The sequence below is a fragment of the Ochotona princeps genome, chromosome 13, assembly GCF_030435755.1.
Source record: "Ochotona princeps isolate mOchPri1 chromosome 13, mOchPri1.hap1, whole genome shotgun sequence".
In the NCBI taxonomy this organism is placed as follows: Eukaryota; Metazoa; Chordata; class Mammalia; order Lagomorpha; family Ochotonidae; genus Ochotona; species Ochotona princeps.
In genome coordinates, this window is record NC_080844.1 from 7,561,370 (window position 1) to 7,584,046 (window position 22,677).

A 22,677-nucleotide genomic window follows, 5' to 3' on the forward strand; every position below is an offset into this window, starting at 1 on the left:
GTTTTGTAAAGTCATGCTTATTTCCTCCTGGCACCCAGAAACTAAGTTACCACCACTTCTGGCTTCTGCATAACCAAACTCTGACTGGAAAGAAAGAAAAACGGACAAGGAAAGGTGGGGCAGGGAGCATGAAGATTGGAAGTTGTGTGATCTGGGTGCCATGTGACCACTGACTGCTTCTGTGGCAGATATGAGCACATTCTCTACGTAAGATGGCTAATCAATGTGCCAAACAATACTTATACTCACTGAGCAGTGGAGAGCTTGGGTCACTCACTGGCAATTCAGTTATTGTGTTCGGTAGCAATAGTTGAGCTCTGTATGGGATACTCTTGGAGCTCAGAAGGCAAGTATTTAACATTATTTGGGGGCTTGGGAAGATTTACTGGAGGAGGCAGTATCAGAACTAAGTATAACCCAAATAAGAAAGATAAAGGAAGCAGAAGATCAAAACATAGAATAGCATGAGCTATGTTTGGAGAAATGTAGGCATGTAAAGGTTTGGGAATGTAAAATTTGAATTATAAGAGTAGCGAGAGATGAGACAAGGCCATCAAAATTAAGTCAGGGGTTGGGTGCAATGGCTCAATTGGTTAGTCCTCTTCCCAAACATGCCAGGATCCCATATGAGCATTGGTTCATGTCCCAGTTGCTCCACTTCCCTTTTAGCTCCCTGTTAATGAACTGGGACAGCATGGGATGATGGCCCAAAGCTTTGGGGCTCTGCACACCTGTGTGAGAAACCTGGAGGAGGCTCCTGGCTTCAGATCAACTCAGCTCCAGCCGTTGTGGCTATTTGGAGAATGAACCAGTGGATGGAAGATCTTTCCCTCTGTCTCTCCTTCTGTCTGTAACTCTGCATTTCCCATAAAAAAAGTTTAAGAGGGCCTGGCGGTGTGGCCTAGCAGCTTAAGTTCTCGCCTTGAACTCCCCAGGATCCCATATGGGCGCCGGTTCTAATCCCGGCAGCTCCACTTCCCATCCAGCTCCCTGCTTGTGGCCTGGGAAAGCAGTTGAGGACAGCCCAATGCATTGGGACACTGCACCCGCGTGGGAGACCCGGAAGAGATTCCAGGTTCCCGGCTTCGGATCGGCGCGCACCGGCCGTTGCGGCTCACTTGGGGAGTGAATCATCGGACGGAAGATCTTCCTCTCTGTCTCTCCTCCTCTGTGTATATCTGGCTGTAATAAAATGAATAAATCTTTAAAAAAATTTTAAGAAAATTAAGTAGGAACATGGCAAATATCAGTTGAGAAGCATGAAGACAGTTGGGAGACACTGAGAAGGGAGTGGCATGCTCAAACAGGGCAGTGGCTTTGAGATGAAAAGCACAGAAACATTTATTTTCCAGATAAAATTGGCAGACTTACACATGATTTGTAATTGTGACTTGTAAGTGACAGAAGGAAATTTGGGAAATTATGGTGTTCAATATGGTAGCCATATGTGTCTATTTAAATTTACATAAAATGACAGATTCAGTTCCTCCTTTGCATAGGCACTTTTTTTAAAATGCTTACCAGTCTCATATTATTAGTTGTTACCATTTGGGGCAGTATGGATATAGAACATTTTTCAGCAGTATAGAAATTCCACCAGGAAGTGTTGGTCTAGAATAGTATGTATTTCTGATTTGTAAAGTAGAAAAGGGATGTTTTCTAGGAGAAAGTGATCAGTTTAATTTCTCTAGTGGAGGATTATCAGGTAGATGATAGCATATGGTCAACAGCAGTAATGGGTAGTGAAGTCTAGAATAATCACCAAAGTTGATTGGAACACAGACAATAACCAGGAAAAGAATTGCTGAGGTTGGGCTCATGAATTTGCAATAGCAACAAGATATGAAACTGTGAATCTTTTCTTTCCAGCAGTGTAACTACGGGATTCCTGAAAATCATGGGATTGGCTAAAGGTACAATGTTGTCTAGTGCATGTGGTGAGGTCCAAATGATCAAGGTTTTGTCAGTCCAGAGTTGCCTAAAGATGTGAATAGAATCAGAGGCCAGTCTACTAGGAGTAAATGGGGGCACAAAGTTAGAGAGTACCATTTGAGCATCTTGTGAAAGGCAAGCACACATGAAGTGGCAGCCACAATGATTCTGGTCAGAAGTTGATATTGGAATTGTAGAACTGCGAAATCGCTTTTATATAAGTGATGGTGAGTGTTCTTCATTGGGGGTTCTTGAAAGACCATGGCCTTTCCTGCAAGAGAGGAATTAAGTATGAGGTTGGAGTATCTGTTGGGCTATTAAGACAATGGAGTTGGCTTGATTCGTGTCAGAATCTGTGATAGAGAGAAAGTTGGGATTGTCAGAGAATGTGGAGGTTTGGCCATGATGTGATAGAATGGTGGAGATGAAGCCAAGAGGTATGAAATTCAAAAGGAAGAGGGATTTTTATTCCAGGAGAAGAAATATGAATTAGTTAAAAAAGTGATCCTGGGGATAGAAGATAGACACACTTGTAATTCTTAGAGTACTTAAAATATCACTGGGGAAGAAAGACACTGAATAAGTCAGTTCCAAATGATGTGTGCATTTGGGGAATATAGGTCAAATGGGAGACACTGGGTGATCTGTCTGTAAGTATTACAGCGCCAAGACTGACTGTAGAACCTTGGCCAGGGTATAGCATTGTGGAGGTAACCTGCTTTACTCAGTCTACTTGACCTAATGCTAGTCACACCTGAAAAATAAACACCTTCAGAGAAATGTCTGGAATCTCCAAATATCTGGGTACTAGTGCCCTGCCAATTTGACCCATAAAATTAACCAGCATAAATTGCCATAGCTATTTAACACAAGAAGAGGGTTGTGAGCACCAACATCTTGATTAAGGGAACTTAGGTCAGCTTCCTTCCCCGCCCCCCTAAGTTCCCACACTTGGGAGAGGATGGTGTCCTCCTTGGTTTATTCATGCTTTCTGTGTCAACCAGAGGAGAGTTTCATTATTTTGTCACAGCACAGCAGTAGGCATCACTGTGTCCTGGTCATTAATCACACTCCATATAGTCTCTTCATACCCTCTCCTGATCAGGGACCTACTTATTCTGATTAAATGTACTATATAGTATTTAAGCTGATAGGTTGTCTCTTGTCTCATTAATAATGATCCCGTCCCACCTTTTACTCTTAAGTGATTTGAAACATCCACTTTTCTACAACTGTTCCCAAGAAAGATAGTAGATGAGGGTTCAGGAGTCCTGTGTTACAGTTCCAGCTTTAAACGTGTGACTCTTCTCACCAAGCATATGTCTTTCAGGCCTCCTTACCCCATCCCTTATAAAACGAGGGTGAAACTGCTTCCCACGAAGGGTTGATGTGGGACTCAATGAGATCATTTATGTGATGTCCCTAGTAGTAGGCAGCAGGCACATAGTAATGCTCAATATTTGTTACTCATTAGTTACTCTTATTGCTGTTATTGTGTGTTCCTTTGTAAAAGCAGAAAAACTTCTATTCCTGAAATTTCCAGAATTCTTATAAGCATCAGAATGATGCTTATCTAGTTTTTGAAAACTCTTTTTGATACTAATGTAATACCTTCCAACAGTACTTAAAAAAATGGGGAAGATTGAATTAAAACTACGATTTTTCTTGCAAGACTAGTTTTGAAATCCCTGCATAGTTTTTTTCATAATATGGAGTTTGTTTGATAAGTTTTTTTCCTTTTATTTGAAAGGCAGAAAGAACGAGAGATCTTCCATCTGCTTGTTCATGCCTCAGGTGCTGGCAGCTGCTGGGTCTGGAGCAGGCTGATGCAAGGAGCCATCTCTGGGGCTCGTATGAGGATGGCAAGCACCCAGCCGCTCGACCCAACTTGCTGCTTCTAAGTGTGCATTAGCAGAATGCTAGGAGTGGTGCTGGGACTTAAAACCAGGCATTCCATTATGGATATGGATGTCCCAACTTTTAAAAATCCAATTCTTCTTGAAACGTTTTAATTTTAAAAAGCTTTTGTTAATAATTGCATGTATGTATGGTCAACCATGTGACATTTCAGTCTTTGTATACAGGGCACATTGATTAAATATGGTTGGTTACCATTTTTCATTCTTGACCTCACCGTCTGCTTGGAGGCTTAGAACACCTGTCTTGTATTTGTTCATGAAATACACGCTAAGTTATTAGTTATTTTGCACTACACTTAAGGTACCATTGTATGACTATTATTATTATTATCATTATTATTATTAGTGACAGCAGTGGCGTAGTAGAAGTTGAATGAGATCTCTATTGTAAGGCATTGATGAATACCTCTTTGTCTCTCTCTAACAGACAGGAACTAAGCACTTTGTAAAACAGATGCAGTTCATCAAGTGGCCAGACCATGGCACTCCTGCCTCAGCAGAGTATTTCATAAAATTTGTTCGTTATGTGAGGAAGAGCCACCTTACAGGACCCCTGGTTGTCCACTGCAGTGCTGGTGTAGGCCGTACAGGGGTGTTCCTGTGTCTGGATGTTGTGTTCTGTGCCATCGAGAAGAACTACTCTGTAAGTGTGTGACCCAAACAGAGGTGCTTATGCTGTTGTAAACACACTGCTCCTCAGAGCTTGCAAGTATGGGAAGATTGGCCTCCCAGATTAACTTGATGATGCGAAGCACATAAGCTTTGGACACCTGCTCATCACTGACTTTGCTGAAGGTTTCTGGAGGTCACTGTGAGAATTAACATATTCTGTGTAAATAAATGACTTAGGACAAGATGTGGAACATCATAGAATACAGTCAATGTGTATTCCTCTTCCTTTTCTTTCCCTCCATTGGCACACATGGATTTCAGAATTTTTCTAGTAAATGTTGATGAAATGGGTCTGTGTTTAATGAATGTAATATAACATACACATGAGCACACTGGAAAAAATGTAGAGTTTAGAGTTAATGAGAGGTGCCAGGGTTTGGCTGCCAGTTTTGCCACATACTTTAGATTCTGGTGATTCAGTCTAAATTGCTTATCCTCTCTGAAGTCCAGCTTTCTCATGTGTAAAATACTGATAATATTACTGTTGGGTTTCAGCCGTCATTGATAATCATTTACTTTTCCCCAGAATTTGCGGTCAGTTAGGAAACAGACACAGGAATCAGACACGTGGTTATTTCCTTTACTAATTGACTAAACCAACTAGGCAATGTGATTTAAGCTTTTGTCCCAAAAGGCTTTCCTTGTGCTGCAGAAGCGTGGAGGTAGAATATTTGCTTACTGATCACGCCCTGAGGGAAAAGGTGCTCTTATGATGACTTACAAGGAATGTGAAGATCCATTAGAAAACAGAGGTGGCAAAAAACTTGCCCTGTTGTGCATATTTTGCAGTTATGCTGATGCCAGAACAAGTGTCAAATCTTCTGCCCTCTCAAGACCTTATACAGGCATACCCCAAAAGTGATGGTCTTGCACCATGGCCGCAAAATGGCTGTTCTAGTTCTAGCACTCCTCAGACTCCAGTAGAAAAAAAAAATGTCTAATTTACTCCCGTGAGCACACAAGAGCCTTGTCTGTTTTGGAAGATTGTACCAGCATCTCCCGGCTTTTCACTTTGCTGAGTGAGTTTCAGCCCCTTCTCTGATCTAGTCACTTAGAGTGTTACTTTCCACTTGGGTCAGTCAGGACAAGTGTGGGCCATATGGTTAAGAAAGAAAGAAGGATGATCTTTAGAGCAAATTCCAGAGACTGTCATTACAAATAATGAAAATCAACTGGGTGGCCAAGAAATGATAGACATCTTCAAACATCCTGAAAATAGTATGAATCTGAGTTCCTTGAGTAATATTGTTTCATTCTTTTTAGCAGAAAATGCATTTTGTAGTTGATTTAGCTTTTATTTATCATATCTTTTTGTTTATTCTTATTCTTAACTCTGTTGTAAAAACTATACAAAGTGCGAATGCCATATTTCGTCCTCAAGGAACACTTTACTTAGAAATGTGTCTTATAATCAGTCATCTGTCAGTATATTTGGTACTTAAAATGACAGTATAAGTTATAATTAAGTACACTTAAATGAGCTACAGTGATTCAGAACTAGAAAATACATCCTTTGTCTATTGGCCTTCCATGGAACCTTGAACTATCACCAATCTCAGTGCCTTCACTGATGCTCCTCTCCATTCTTCTCAGGAATTTTATTTATCAGAACTTGTTTGTTATCTGAAACAAGACAAACAGAAATTGAGAGTAAGCTTTTAGAACCTTTGGGAGCATTTTGATGTGTTGCTGTGGAGCCCCAGTGTGTGATCAGAGGGTTGATGGTATTGAGCAGGGCACAGACCAGTCCGAGTGCTGTGGAACGGATGGACAGTCTCTCTTGGGGCATGCTGTGTAGAAAGGATGTGCTATGGCCTGGTGACTCAAGATTGCTTCTCAACTGTTATTCTAAAGACGTGCAAGTCTGCAGAAATGGTACCATTTGTGCTTCTTTGTTATTTTTATGGTCATTTAATTTTTAATTAAGTGTGTTTAAATTTGAACTACATCAATGGCAAGACTTTATAAATGAAGTGTTGGTTTATCTGCTGATATAATTTTTTCTTTCCTTTTTTTTCCCCTTTGGTCATTGCAAAGTTACTACAAGAACATCATCCTACACAGAACTTAAGTTTCAAATCACATCACATTTATTGACAGAATGCAGTGCTTTGCACTTCATGGGCACTAGCTAGTGATGGGTGGTGTCAAGTACAGAAAATATAAAAGAATATTTACCATTGTAATCTAACAAATGTACAGATATCGCTACATAATTTCTTCAGTACATGTGTGACTTGAACATCATGTGATAAAATCATAAATCTTTTTGTGTTTTCTGTACTTGACACCACTCATCATTAGCTAGTGCTCATGTTTATCAACTTGTAGTATAACTAGAAAATAATTATCGTTTTTGCCATGTATTTCCAAGAAAACCTCTTTAATAAGTCTTTCATGATTGTTTAGCAATTCCACATGATTTTTCAGTTTTAGCAAGTCAAGGTAGTTTCACAGACAACTTGCAGAGTATTAATGCCAGGTACCAACCATCAGCTCTGTTAGCTTTTCAACACACACTATTTAACATAATTCTGGTTTCTCAATTACTTTTTTATGTAAATGACTAATGAGTCAAATCATTTCTGTGTTTTGGTAGTCAGTGCATCTTTACAAATAACACAATGTGGTTTTAACTCTTCATAATCCATAATGACTATAAAACTGAATACACAAGGAATTCAGGTAAAATTAATACAAAACATTTTGTCTTCTTTTCCATAACTTACATCAGCATTATTTAGTCACCACTTCAGCCACATTCAGAAAGCTATATATTTTTTATTTACCCCAACAGTCTAGTAAAGCTTATTTGTCATCAGTACATTTAGCGTAATGAGTAATGCAAGTTTACTTTCATAGTTTGCCTAATGCTGAGTTTAGATTCTTTTAAAAAGCCTTTATAAAAGCAGCAAACTGATTTGATGATGTTTTGTTTTATTTTTGGAGCATACCAATCAATGATTTGATGTACACATATGATAGGAACTGATTTTCTCAGGTTATTTAACTAATACTTAGTTACCACTGTGTGTGTGTGATTGAGGGGATAAGGGATGGCATGTGGGGAAAACACATAAGATTTGCTGACAGAAAATTGCCAATAAACAATACCATTATAAAAAACAGTATTAATAACGATAGTTACCATGTTGTACATTAGATCCCCCGAACCTAATCAGCTTAAAACTGAAATTTGTGCCCTTTGACCAACATTTCCCTATTACCCCACCCCATCAGGCCTAAGCAGTTGTTTTTCTACCTTCTGCTTTTGAGACTTGGACGTTTTAAAGATTCTACATGGAAGTTTGGATAAAACAGTATGTATCTTTTTTCAGTCTGGCTTATTTTATTAGGAAGAGTGTCCTCAAGATTCATGACAAATGTCTGGATTTATTCCTTCCAAATGTAATATTTTTATATTCTTTGTCCATTCATACATCAATATTTGTGAAAATTAATACAGTTTCCATATCTGAGTTATTTGAATAGTGATTGAAAAACATGGGAGCTCAAGTGTCTCTCTGTGATACTGAATTAATTTCTTTTTCTTTTTTTTTTTAAAGATTTATTTATTTTATTACAAAGTCAGATATACAGAGAGGAGAGACAGAGAGGAAGATCTTCCATCCGATGTTTCACTCCCCAAGTGAGCCGCAATGGCCGGTGCGCGCCGATCCGAAGCCGGGAACCAGGAACCTCCTCCAGGTCTCCCACGTGGGTGCAGGGTCCCAACGCCTTGGGCCATCCTCAACTGCTTTCCCAGGCCACAAACAGGGAGCTGGATGGGAAGTGGAGCGCCGGGATTAGAACCGGCGTCCATATGGGATCCCGGGGCATTCAAGGCGAGGACTTTAGCCACTAGGCCACGCCGCCAGGCCCCTGAATTCATTTCTTTTGAGCATTATGTGCAGATGTGAAGTTCCAGCATTGTATGTCACTTTTCCTAGAAAATTTAATTTTTATTTTAACTGATATGTATGTATCTATTTTTGAAATACAGTGTGATGTTCCAATATATGTACACACTTTGCAATGATGAAATCATACTATTCAGCATATTGGTCACCTCAAACATTTATCATTTTTTTTTGTGGTATGAGCATTTAGAATAGTCTTCTATTTTTAAATATACCTTGCAATATTGTTAACTATAAAATCCTGATTATCCTGTAGAATATAAAGTTTTACTCCTAACTTTAATTTTATACAAATTGACCCATTTATACCCATTATTCCTCCCTCCTAAGCTTGCTGGCCTCTGGTAACCATTGATCTACTGCATAGGGGACGATGTCAGCTTTTTATATTTCACAAATGTGCTAGATAATGTGGTATTTGTCTTTCTGTGCTTGGTTTCTTTAATTCAAGAGGTTTATCTGTGTTACCCAAAATGACAGAATTCTATTCTCTTTTTAAATGTCTGAACTGTATTTCATTGTGTAGTATTTCTATTTGTCAGTCACAAATTATATGAAAAAATAAAATCAAGAAAGCACTGTTATTTACATTAGCAACAACAACAAAAAGTAACATTTTGGAAATGTAAAATTTCTACAATGAAAACCAAAATATCAGTGAAACAAGTTGAAGAGAACACAAATAAATGGATATTCTGTGTGGATTGCAACAATTAACGTTAAACAATTTATACTATTCAAAATGATTTAAAGATTAAGGCAGTTCTTATGAACATAGCAATGACATTCTTCACAGGAATAGAAAAAACAGTCTAAAATTTATATGAAACCACAAAAGACTCCAAACAGTCAAGGCAATCTTCTGTTCCACAACAAAGCTAAAGGTATAACACTATCTGAATTCAAAATATACTAAAAAGCTGGGACTGGCACTACAGCCTGGTGGCTAAATTCCTCGTCTTGTAAGAGCCAGGATCCCATGTGGTCATCGGTTCATATCCTATCTACTCCACTTCCATTCCAGCTCCCTGCTTGTGGCCTAGGAAAGCAGTGGAGGATGGCCCAGAGTATTGGGATCCTGCACCCATGTGGGAGACCCGGAAGAAGCTCCTGGCTCCTGGCTTGGGATTAGCTCAGCTCTGGCTGTTGTGGCCACTTGGGGAGTGAACCAGCAGATGGAAGATTTTTTTTTCTCTGTGTCTTCTCTCTGTAAATGTGACTTGCCAATAAAAAGAAATGAATCCTTAAAAAATGCATACTAAAAAGCAATGCTATACCAAATAGCATACTATTAGAAAATAATTGACACTCACACCAGTAGAACAGAATAAACAGAAACATACAAAAGCTCTTTAGTAATACATGTTGAAGGAAAAGACACATGTTGTATCTTCAATAGGTGATCTTGGGAAAACTGGATACCTGTGCGTAGACCATGAATACACCCTTACCTCCATTACCTTGTGCTAAAATAAAATCAGATGGATTAGAGATGCAAATTGGAGGCCAGAAACTGCGAAGCTACTAGAAGAAAACATAGGGGAAATGCCTCATGATAGTGGTTTGGACAAAGGAGTGTTTGGCTAAGAACGCAAAAACCAGACAGTAGAAAAGTAGAAATTACATCCAAGTGAAAAACTTCTGTACCAGAATAGGAAACAATCAAGAAAGTAAAGATGCAACCTACAGAAAAACATTTGCAAATTATCTGTCCCACAAGAGATTAATATCCAGACTGTTTCCTTAGGCATCAAACAACTCAATGGCAAAAATCCACACAATCTGGCCGAAATATAGGTGAAAAGACTTGAATAAAATATTCTTTAAGGAAGACATACAGTGGCTAATGGGACGTGACAAATTGCTTGACAACACTAATCATCCTGGAAATGCAGATCAGAATCACAGTGCAATTATCACCTCACCCCAATTGAAGTGAAAGAAATAAAATTACCAACACAAACATGGGAAAATAGGAAACTTTGCACACTGCTGGTAGATGTGCAGCTATTTAGATAGTATGAAAAAAATTGAAACTAGAAACTACTGTTCTTATACACAAGTTCTACTACTGGCTCTCTATCCAGAGGAACTGAACTTGCTATGTCAGAAACATTTGCACTCCCATGTTCACTGTGGCTAAGCTATAAAATCGACTTAGGTGCCCATTGATGGGCAGATGAATGTCAAAAGAACATGGTTTCTGATTTTGATTTTAAAAAAATCGCCATCCTGAAGTGTGTTTTCTATATTCTAAGAATTTATATCTTGTTCTCATTCATGATATATTTTTGTAAAAGGCATGAGATTTAGGTGTTCTTTTTTTTTCCTTGCCTGTGGTTATATGCAGTCTTTCAAAACTAATTGTTCAGTTGCTATTGTATATTTGTCGAAACTGATTGGGCTATTTCTATGAACGTATTTCTGAGGTTATTCTTTGTTCTGTTAGATTATGTTCTTTTGCTAGTACTGTACTTTGGATTACCATAATTGTGCTGTAAGCTTTAACATCATAATTTGAGACAGACAGAGAAACATTAGACAATGAACAACTGATTGTAAATTACAGGACCAAATTACCATTAATCCATTAATAGTAATTAATCAAAATACCATTAATCCATTAATATTAATAGATATTAATCCATTAATATTAACCCCAAATGTAAATTGCTTAAACCCATCAATCAAATATTACAGATTAGTAGTGTTGATTGAAAACACAAAACCCATCTATTTGTTGCCTACAGGAGCTACATCTCACCAACAAAGATCAGTAGAAACTGTCTCATGGATTTTGATGTTTTCAATTTCATCTCTTTAGAACACATTTTTTTTCTCATTAAATTCTGTAATGACACATAGATGATACAGTAGTATCATTTCCTTCAAGAAGGTTCTTGGTTTTCTTTCTCATTTCTGACACATTAGTCATTCAGTGGCATGTTATTTAACTTCATGGTGTTGTTAATTTCTTTTTTATTTCTTCCTGTTGTTGATTTTGCTTTGTGGCTTTTCATTTGAGGGGATATATAGTAATTGTATGATGAAGAGTATCATATCCAGTGTCATGTTCTTTAACTTCATGGCATTGTAAATTTCTGTTTTTCTTCCTGTTGTTGGTTTTGTTGTGGCTTTTCACTGGAGATTTTTAATGACTGTGTAGTGGAGACTGACATGTCCAGATGTGAGGATACGGTGCAGTGTGCATCTCTACTTCCAGATCAAGGATGGACTCCCAGTCAAACTGTTGGATGTGTCTTGACAAAGGGAGGCTGGACTCTCTGCCATTGTCCATGCCAACAGTGATAGACTTGTGACTGTTTATGAGGAACTAGGCTGTTGTAATGATACGGGAGAACTCACTGGGAGGGGAGATTAGGGGAGAGGGTATGGAATATCCCAGGGCCTATGGAACTGTATCATACAATGATGACAATAAAACAAAAATTAAAAAAAAAAAGAAATTGAAAGCAAATCAGTGCAATTTATTCTCTCACAATATTCTTTGTCATAATTATTTTTACTTAGTCTAGAACTTGTGACTTCTTAGATAAATTTTAGAATTAGCACGGCTGTCTACTAAATAACTCACTGTGATTTTGATATAAGTTATTTTCACTTCTGTACAGATCACCTTATGGAGAACTGACTTCTTCACTGTGTTGAATCATCCCAAGCATGGACGTAGCATTTCTGTATTGTTTGTTTAGATCTTCCTTGTCAGTTTCTGTATCATTGTTTTGTTTACGATATACGTTTTCTGTTTGCGTTTTGGTAGTATTATCCTATTTTACTTTCTTTAGAGTGATTATAAACAATGTCGTGTTTTTACTTGCAGTTTCTACACAGCAATTTAGTATATACAAATGTAATTGATTCTTGTGTGTGTTGGTTTTGTATCTTATGACCTTGTGGAATTCACTTATTAGTCCTAAGAGACTTCTAGAAATTTGAGAATCCTTAGGATTTCCTACATAGACAAGTATGCCATTTGAAGATAGACTTACCTCATCCTTTCTACTCTTTTGCCTCATGTGTATCTTTGGCCTTACTGATTTGCCTAGGATGTCAAATCTTCTCTTAAATAGAAATGGTGACAGCAAATATTCCTGCCATCACCGATCTTAGAAAATTAAGTGATTTTTCCTGTGAAAGACTGCATGACAAGGATGAAAAGAGAAGCGACAAAATGGAAGAAATTAGTTGCAAATCACAAATCCTCAGAGATCTTCTATCTGGACTCAATAGGGGGCTCTCAGAAGTCAATAGTGAAAACCATACATAAACCAATTAGAAATGCAAAAAAGGAATGTGAAAAGATGTTCAGCTTCATTAGTTTTCAGATTAAAACCATGATGAGAAGAAAACAGTGGCAGCCAATACTGGCACGAAATGCTGCTGAAGATTTGAAGAGATTGAACTACTCATACTTTATTTACATTGGGATTGTAAAATGGTGCAGAGTAGACACTGCCCATGAAACTTATCACATAACCCTATGAGGGAACATTGGACATTTAGTGTGCAGAAATGGAAATGTATGTTTACACAAAAAATGGCACACAAATGTTCATTGTATGTTGTGTTAATAATAGCCAAACACTGGAAGCAACCCAGATGTCCTTCAGAAATTTGATGGCTAAACAAACTGGCATACATCCACACAAAAGAATACTGTTTTGCAATACAAAGGATTGGATAACATGCAGTGACTTAGATGGATTTCAAGGTAGTGATGTCAAGTGAACAACAGTAATAAAGCCAACCTTAAAAGCTCATCCATTGTATGATTGTATTCACATACCCTTGGAATAACAAAAGTGTAGAATGAGAGCTGATTGTTGGTTGCCAAGAATAAGGGATTGGGATGGGTCAACGTGTCTTTTAAGGAATAGGACAAAAAAGTCTGACTTTGGAACAACTCCGTGTTGTGTCTATGGTTACAGTTATCTGACACTCCACAAGTGTTAAGACTGCATAGCAACACACACATACACAGACACCTGCCTGTAAAATTGGTGAAGTTCGATTAAGATTATGGATTGGTCTGATGTCAGTGCTAATTTTGGAGTGGTGTCACTGGGAGAAACTGGATGAAGAATTTATAGGACCTTTTTAGTTCCTGTGTATAAAATACATCTTTCACAAAATTAAAATTCTAAATTATTAAAATGACAAAGCAGTGATTTAAGGTTTTTAAAAATATTTTAAAAATTTTTCAGTTTTTAACATATTAAAATCTGGTTTTAGATAAAATTCTCAGAATTTTCATTCCTTCTTCCTCATTGTTCCTTTTTATAGCTTTTGAAATAACACATTTTAAATTTATATTACAATAAAAAGCTTGATATCTGGAGAATAAGAAGTGTAACAGGTAAATTTAAAAAAAGAGAGAGAGAAGACAAAAAACATAAAAAACCCAAACCTGTAGTTTAGTGAATGATTATTTCTGCCAAATACAGTGAATTTTTAGGTAACCAAAGGTCATCAAAACTATAGTAATATAACACTCTTAGTAGTCATTGATTTGTAAAAAGTATAAAATAACGTGATAACAATAGTTTTGGCAGTAATACTGGTACAGATATTCCTATTTTGTTGTTTTGCTTTTTCATTTTTCCCTTTTTAAATTTTAGCTTTCACATTCAGCATTTGTCTTACTGTGTCTAGCTTATTTCACTCTACATGATGTCCTTTAGTTATATATATTTTATGCAAATAATCATTGATTCTTTTTTATAGTTGAATAAGGTTCCATTATGTCTATATACCACGTTTTCTTTATCTGTTCATCTGATAATGAGCACCTTGGTTGGTTCCAAATCTTGAGTTTACACACATGGTGCAAGTATTTCTTTGGTTGAAGTGGAATTGCTGTGTCATCCGGCAGGTCGATTTCCAGTGTTTTAAAGAACCGTCTGTGCATTCCCACCAACAGAGTACAAATGTTCCTCTTTCCCCACGTTGTTTGGATTTTAACTATTCTGACAGGGGCCAGGTCATATCTCTTTGTGGTTTTGAGTTGTGTTTCCTAAGAGTGACATTGAGCATTTTAAAAAATGTATTCTTTCGCCGTTGCTTATTCAGGTCCTTTGCCCCTTTCTTAACTGGACTGGTTGTGTGTGTGTGTGTGTGTGTGTGTGTGTGTGTTAAGTTGCTGACGTATTCTGGTACTAATTCTTTTCAGGTGGATGTGTGTCAGCACAGCCTTGCTGTATGGCTAGCCCTCAGACTATACCACACATGACTTTTTAGACACGTTGGGCACAGGAGATGTGGTCTGTACCCTGCTGTGTGATTCTCGTTCCTCAGTGCTGTCTCAGTGTCACACTGCCGCAAGTCCACAGTTCCTGATTCAGCCCACTGTGGGCAGTCCTCACGGATGGGTGTGCATTCTGCCTCAGTTGTGCAGAATCTTAGGCCAGGCTGGTGGTTGCTCAGGGTTTCCACTGGATGCCACAGGGCTCTTTATGTGAGAGACAGCTAGACCACTCTTGTGGCTAGAGGAAGTCTCCTGTGCTCTTCCAGAATTACAGCATGACTTCAGGCTCTCCCTTCGACATAAATGGTATTCCCTTGGTGAGCATTTCTCATTGGAAGTGGGTGCTTCCTTACTCACTGAACTATATTACAACAGTTACAATAGTTGTTGTGATTAAGACTTACAATTAAGTCTTGAGGTCTTTCACTGGAAGGAGAGGTATGGCACAATTATTTGGTAATCTCATTGTGTGTTATCCATTGCATGTCTAATACAAAATCTCTGTCATCTTATTAATAGTTCAGCATCTCAAATATAGTGGCCCAAATGAGAGAACAACGTTACGGCATGATTCAAACGAAGGTAAGTGTTCACCCCGTAGATTGTAGTAAGAGAAAAGAATGTAACGGTTCACGTTGATTAGCACTTTGCAAGGTCCAATTGAAGCCTTACTGTTTGAGGTAGATACTAGTTGCGCTCTGACATTATTGATTAAGTACTTCAAGTTCAAAGAGAGGATATCTGTCATTAGGATCCATAGACAGCTGGGATATAACCAGAACTGAACCTGAAGTCTCCTGGTCTCCAAATGCATGCCCTTTCCATAGCAAGGTTCTCTAAGTCATAGAGAAAGTGTTATTTTTAATAACTCAGATGATAAGATGCTGATTTGGCACGTCATAGCAATATCATGTATGCCACAGATTAGTTACTAATCATCAGAAGATCAAGATAATATGATTAACTAATTAATGTGGGAGACTTCTTAGAACTTGAGTTAGCTAAGAAAAATGCAAGGACATTGAGATCAAACCTTTCACCGCAGTTCAGTTAAACCTTCAGTTAATTAGCTCTAGAACAAAAGACCAAAAACTATATTATGGTGTTTCATCTACTTATATTTTTAAAATGTATCTGCATAAATAAGCACTTGTTTAAGTGTTTATAGTTAATTGTTTGCTTCTTCTATTTGAGGAACTTTGTCGTGTGGTTGAAAATTACAAATGTGTCATTTGAAAGTATTTCGCAGTATAAAATTACTTAACATTCTGTTGTCTCTCATATGTGCATATATAGGAGCAGTATAGCTTTTGTTACGAAGTTGTGCTTGAAGTTCTCCAGAAACTTTTCACTTTGGGTTAAAAAAGACTTTTGTTGCCTCTCGCTTGAGATGATGAAGTGGCTTGGAACTTCCTCGCAAAGGACATGTGGGAGCAGTGCCAAAGGCCTTGTTCATGGGAGTGTGTTTCCTAGGTCCACAGATTCTCTTTCTGAAAGCTCCCTGAGGGCAGCGTCGGTTGCTGTGGGTGAGCAGTGCTTCCCCGTGTGTCTCATTAGACACGCTCCACAGTCTCTCCCAGGCTTTCCAGTGAGACAGAGGTTACACGGCCTAACTATTTGCTTGATGGGGTTACAGAGCCCAATAAACAACCTAAACTGTATTCATTAAAATTTTATTTGGATAAGTGACTAAAGGGAGCTGAAGATTTCTGAGACTTTTATAAGCCCTTATTCTGGGAGAACATGGGGCCAAAAAGCCATAGGTTCACTTGGTGATTTTTAAAGGCATTTTCAAACAAACATTCATCCATGTTCATTAGCTAGAGTCTGCAGTTCCAGCTGGTGTTTGAGAAACCCAGTCAAAAAGAGTCCAATTAGTGGATTAACTTTGGACACATGTAGAATTCCTTTTGCTCAGTTTTAGACACTCCTGTGGGGCTCCAGGGAACTCTGAGGAGGAGCTGCCTTCTCTGCACAGCTGGACAAGGTCCTGTTGGCATGAAAAACATTCCACGGGTGGACAGAGTTCTCGTCTCTGTCTTGCAGGCACCCTGGTGAACAGTCCAGAACTAAATAGATGTTTACATAGGAAATCCAAGAGGAAATGTTTGCCTGCTTGAGTTTGTTCCAGTCCCACCCTAATACTTAGCAGATTATTCAGTTTGCTTTGTTAAAAGCAAATACTGTATTTTAATTGCATTTTACTGTGCCCATTAGTTAACCAATAAACTTTGATATAAGGATTATTACATAAATCTGAGTCATTCTTTGTATTTCTACATGGGATTGTTTTCAGATCAAGATCTACAGTATTCTCTTCACCGAAGTCCATTAAGTAATTTCTTTCCATTACTACTCCACTGTGCTGAAACATTTAGAATTTGAATTTGGGAGCCAAATTCAGGAAAAGCAAATTTGTGGATGTAAAATGAAAAGTTCCATACTCCTTTTCTGGAGAGAGTTGGCCATTGTCACATTCATTTTCTTAAAAAACATAGGCTCATATAATTATATGCTATTTTGGTCCAGGAGTTTGGGTCACCAGACTGTTTATAAACTACAAAACAACTAATAGTTGTCTGTGTATACATAGTGTATATATCTCAGTGGAGATCAGAATATTTGATGTGTTGAGAAAATTTGTAGTACCTTACAGATCTTAAACTTTAAGAGATTTATTGTTTTCTTTTGACTGAATGAGTACCTGTGTTGGTTAGGTTAAAATTGATAATTCTCATTTAAAAATGGGAAACATGGATGAAGTTCTGGCTTCAGGCTGGCCCAGTCCCATTTGTGGACATATAGGGAGTGAAGCAGCAAATGAAATATTATATCCTCAAATACACCATCCACTGTGGACTGGATAGTGGGGCTGGTTGAGACACACTGGGCTTCAATACCCATCGACATGTATGAGAGTTGAATGGAATGTGGGACAGATGGGACCAGTCTGCTGTACATACTGGCAAGCATGGGAACCAGGGCAGGAGCAGGCCTGGTGGGGGTTTTTGTGGGTTGCTCTGACTAGACTGCAGCTCCCACTGGTTTATGTGAAGGCCAAGTATGTGGTGAGCAGGACTGGGCTGGGCTCCAACACCCTCGTGTTTCGTAAAACATGGGATTGGAGACAAAACTGACCCAGCAACTGCAGCTACCAGTGTGTGAACATAGGCCGATTTGGGTGACAGTTTGTGCCGGACCCTGTATTGGCAAACACACACAAGAATCAGGTCTGGGATGGCCACAGAGGAGGTTTTTTGGGCGATTGCTTACCAACTGAACTGCTGGACTCAGAACCCTAACCATGGAGAGAATTTCAGGTTCCAGGGCTGACTGTGGGAGTGGATGTGTCAGAGCTGGGCCTCTTCAGTGGTTCAGACAGAGCAGAGGACAGCATATCCAAATGTACATGGAGGATATGGCAGAGGATAGAAGATAGAACAAATTGATCAACTACCCCCACAATCACTGACAGTGAAGATCTTGGCAGACGGAGACACTAAGGTGGACTATAGCAGCCAGTGGATTTGGCAGAGATCTCATCATGATTGGAGTGGCGGGTTCACCAGCAATTCAGGACTGTTGGACTATCAAAACCTCTTGAGAAATTCATGGTGTTGTAAATTTCTATTTTTCTTCGTGTAGTTGATTTTGTATTGTGGCTTTTCATTTAAGAGGGATGTATGGTGACTGTGTAATGGAGACTCTCATGTCCAGATGTGAGGATGCAGTGCAGTGTGCATCTCTACATCCAGGTCAAACATGGACTGCTAATGAAACTATTAGCTGTGTCTTGACAATGGGAGGTTGCACTCTGCCATTGTCCACGCCCGCAATGATGAACATGTGACTGTTTATGAAGAGCTACGCTATAGTAATATAGGGGAATTTGGTGGGGAGGGGAAGGGGATTTGGAGAGGGGGCAGATGAAATAAAAAATTAAAAATAAATAAAAATAAGGTATTAAATACAAAAAACAAAACAAGTAGAAAATCAGCAAGGATATAAGAAATTTGTTGTCGGGGCTCGGCAGCGTGGCCTAGTGGCTAAGGTCCTCGCCTTGATCCCATATGGCCGCTGGTTCTAATCCCGGCAGCTCCACTTCCTCTATCTCTCCTCCTCTCAGTATATCTGACTTTGTAATAAAAATAAAAAAATAAAATCTTAAAAAAAAAAAAAAAGAAATTTGCTGTCAGCCGGCTTGACTGGTTGATATCTGTAGGCACTACAGCAGACTATGGTCCAGTGTACACTTTTTCTAAGTGCTTCATGACAGACAATGCTTATGATCATTATGGAAGTCTCAGTGTAATCCAAAAGAATGGAACTCATAGAGTTACGCATGGGATTAGCCAGAAATCAATAATAGGGAATTTCAGAAGTATTTGAAAATTAAACAGTATTCATATAAATAATCCATGTGTTGAGAAGATCACAAGAGGAGAAAGAAACTATTTTGCACGGGGCCCAACGGCTACTAAAGTTATCACCTTGAACACGCTGGGATCCCATATGGGTGCCAGTTCTAATTCTGGCAGCCCCATTTCTGATCCACCTTCATGCTTGTGGCCTGGGAAGGCAGTAGAAGATGGCCCAAATCCTTGGGATCCTGCACCCATGTGGGAGACCTGGAAGAAGTTCCTGATTCCTGGCTTTGGATTGGCGCAGCTCTATTCGATGCATTCACTTGGGGAGTGAATCAGTGGACAGAAGATCTTCCTCTGTGTCTCTCCTCTTCTCTGTATATATGACTTTGCAATAGAAATAAAAGAAAATATTCTGCACTAAACAGAGTAAACAAAACTTGTTAGATACAGTGAACAAGCTTGAAGGGGAAGTCATGCACTTGGTTTGGGACACATTGAATTTACTCTTATCTGTAGGATCTCTGATGGATTCTACAAATTTGATGTAAAAAGATTCTTGATCTGAAAAGTCGGATCTGGGGCAATGTTTGCTTTGGAAGTGATGCTTGAAGGCATGCAAATGGATGAATTCTCTGATTAAGTAAGGTGGAGGCCAAGGGCCAGTGCACTTCAACACTGACTCCCATCCTGACTGACCCTCCTGGCCTGCTCTAAGAGTCTCCCCGTCACGAAGCCCCTGTCCCTTCTCCTCACCCCTGATTCCTTCAGCCATGCTTCTGAGACTGTAGTGGCGGATTTATCTGTTATATATATGCACAACGTAAAAACAGAGTCAACAGTATGGAAGCTGAGACTGAATGGCGATTGTCCCCGTCTAAAAAGAGAGCTTAACAGATTGGAACTATTTGATTCTGGTCCAGCTCCCTGCAGATGTGTATGGGAAAGCAGAGAGGATGGTCCAAGTACTTGGGTCACTGCCATCCTGGGAGACCAGGGTGGAGTTCCTGACTCTTGGTTTCCATTTGGCCCAGTCCTGGTGGTTGTGACCATTTGAGGGAATAAAGTAATAGGTGGAAAATCTGTTTGTCATGTTGCCTTTCAAATAAATACATCTAAAAAAAAAAAGGAACTTTTCAAAGAAAGTGGGTGGAACAGAATCAGAAAACTTCCAAAGTAGGAATAATGAAGTTATAAAAGCTATTTGAAAACAAGCCACTTAAATGTTTAGGAAATCTGAATATATAAAAATGAATAATAGAGGGGGCAGCATTATAGATGTGGTAGGATAAACCACCACTTGTGATGTTGGCATCCCATTTGACAAGATGAGTCTCAGCTGCTCCACTTCCTATCCAGCTCCCTGTTAATGCACCCAAGAAGGCAGCGGTGTTCTGCTTGCCATGGTATTTGAATACCAACAACCATTGCCTAACTTCTCAGGTCAAGTTCCAGGGAGGTGGGGGAACCTTGATGATGAAGGTTGCCAAGGCTCCTGGCAGCTTCCATAAATAAGGGCTTTGCAGCCCAGGGTTAACCAGAGTTCCTCAGATTTCCTTTCTGGATTAGACCTTCAGGGAAAATCACGTTGAGGCAGGATTGATGATATGAACAAGTAAAGCAAGTGAAAATTTCACGAGTGTAAGAACAAAAGATGTGGGGGACCTGGGCTGTTGAGACAGGAACCCTCAGTTCCTGATCATGATGCCTGACAGCAGATGCATCTGCAGCCTTGGGAGTGTCCTGCCCAGGAAACCAGAGTGAGAACTCCAGGAATCCACCAGGAATGGAGAGCACCACTGAGGGAGCATGAATGAGCTAAAGAAAATCGGGCTGACCCTGCAAGACAGACTGCAAGACCGTACACGGACTGGATGGAAAGCAGTGCCTGAGCGAGGAGGCTGTGGTCTAGCACTGGTCTGGCTCTTTAGACAAATCAAACTTCACAGTAGTTCCATCTGGCTGATATGCTACCTTGCGAGGGTGAGAAAGTGACGGGCCACAGGCAGGCATCACACGCACTCTGAGTTTAGAATGTGGGTGTTTTTCTGGGATAACCACATCCTCTAAAAGGCTTGTGTGATTCTGCTGGGAAGAGGCAGTGAGCTCAGCTTGCAGCCAGGCCTGGAGCTGTGATGAGAAGCAGCCAGCAGTCTCCAGTGTGCTGTGTGGCCCGGCTAGGCTCTTGGGTCGGATAGGGGTGTCCATGCATTTTTTTCACTTATAGCGTACGGCAAGCTTGTCAGGAGGAAATCCCACTATGAACTGCAGAGCATTCTTGCAATGGAGAGCCAGAGAGACAGGACTTACAGGCTTCGACGCTTCATTCCTTTTATTGCATGGGCTGTGTTGTGCACACACAGGCACGTGTGCCTGTCTGCAGGGATGCAGCTCTGGGCACCACTCCATTTGTCCTTTGACACACATATCTGGTAAGTACAGTGGGCAGTGACAGAGTCAATTCTAGCCATAATCCCTCTGCTGTCAAACTGAAATAATTCATGAAATGTATGCAGATTTCTTGCCTTTTAAAAAAATCACTTTATGCATTCCACATTTTTGCTATTTGCTATTTTAAAATATGTATTTACTTATTTGAAAGGCAAAGTTAGAGAGAGAGACAGAAGAGAGAGATCTTTCATCCATTGGTTCAGTTCCTAGATGGCTACAATAGCCAGAACTGGGCTGGGCCAAAACCAGGAATCAGAAGTCTCCTCCAGGTCTCCCACGTAGGCACAGGAGCCCCAAGCACTTGAGCCATCTTTGCTCTTTTTCCAGGCACAACAGCAGGGAGCTGTATGGGATGTGCAACATCTGTAACTCAAACTGGTGCCCATATGGGTTGCTGGCATTACAGGCAGCAACTTTACCCACTGTGCCACAGCACTGGCCTCTCTGTTTTGTTTTTCTGTTTTCTTATTTGAAAAGCAGAGCAGAAGACAGACAGAAGGAGAGACAGAAATCAATCTTCCATCCTCTGGTCCACTCCCCAGATTGCCGCAATGGCTGTGACTGAGCCAGTCCAAAGCCAGGAGCTTGGAGCTCCATCTGAATCTCCCATGTGTGTGGCAAGGACCCAAGCACTTGGGTTAGCCTCTGCTGCCTTGCCAGAACACAAGCAGGTTGCTGGATCAGAAGTGGAGCAGCCATCCATCCTGGATGGCATCACGGGTGATGGCCTGTGCCCTAATGCCAAGCTCATTTTTGTCTCCTTAGCCATTGTGCAGGAAGTGCATTGTACATAACCTGGCTGAGCAGAGTTCCCCCGCCAGCCGGGTTCAGGATCCTCTCTCTGGTCCTTGACTTTCAGCATGTCTGAAATGCATTTATACGTGAATGACATTTTGATTCTGTATCAAACGCCTGTGTCCCCTCTCTCTCTCTTGCACAGTTCCCTAGGCAGGATGTCAGTTACTGTCTCTGAGCCATGCAACCCTTGTGTACTTGTGGACTTCTCACCCCGCAGGAGTGAGCGCCCTTCCTTATTCCCCCGGACTCCTTTGTGCCTGATCCAGCAGAGAAACAAAAAGAGCCAGGTGGGCCAGGAGTACTGAAGGGCAAGCATCCCTCCCCCAGAGCACAAACACCCTCAGTTTGAAATTCTT

At 39.9% G+C, this 22,677-nt stretch overlaps 1 protein-coding gene across 14 annotated transcripts in view; it reads left to right on the forward strand.

The window, feature by feature from the left end:
- PTPN20 (protein tyrosine phosphatase non-receptor type 20) overlaps nucleotides 1–16,230 on the forward strand; it is a 69,152-nt gene extending 52,922 nt beyond the window's left edge. For 12 of the 14 annotated variants that reach the window (XM_058671754.1, XM_058671760.1, XM_058671761.1 and 9 more), the window contains 3 exons: nucleotides 4,279–4,494; nucleotides 15,228–15,290; nucleotides 16,005–16,230. In XM_058671754.1, coding sequence (XP_058527737.1) covers nucleotides 4,279–4,494; nucleotides 15,228–15,290; nucleotides 16,005–16,070 — 345 coding nt within the window. In that variant the 3' untranslated portion in view covers nucleotides 16,071–16,230. Of the gene's footprint in view, nucleotides 1–63; nucleotides 115–4,278; nucleotides 4,495–15,227; nucleotides 15,291–16,004 lie in introns of those variants that run through there. The other 2 variants (XM_058671768.1, XM_058671762.1) reach the window with 2 other exon arrangements.
- The last annotated feature ends 6,447 nt before the right edge of the window (nucleotides 16,231–22,677 follow it).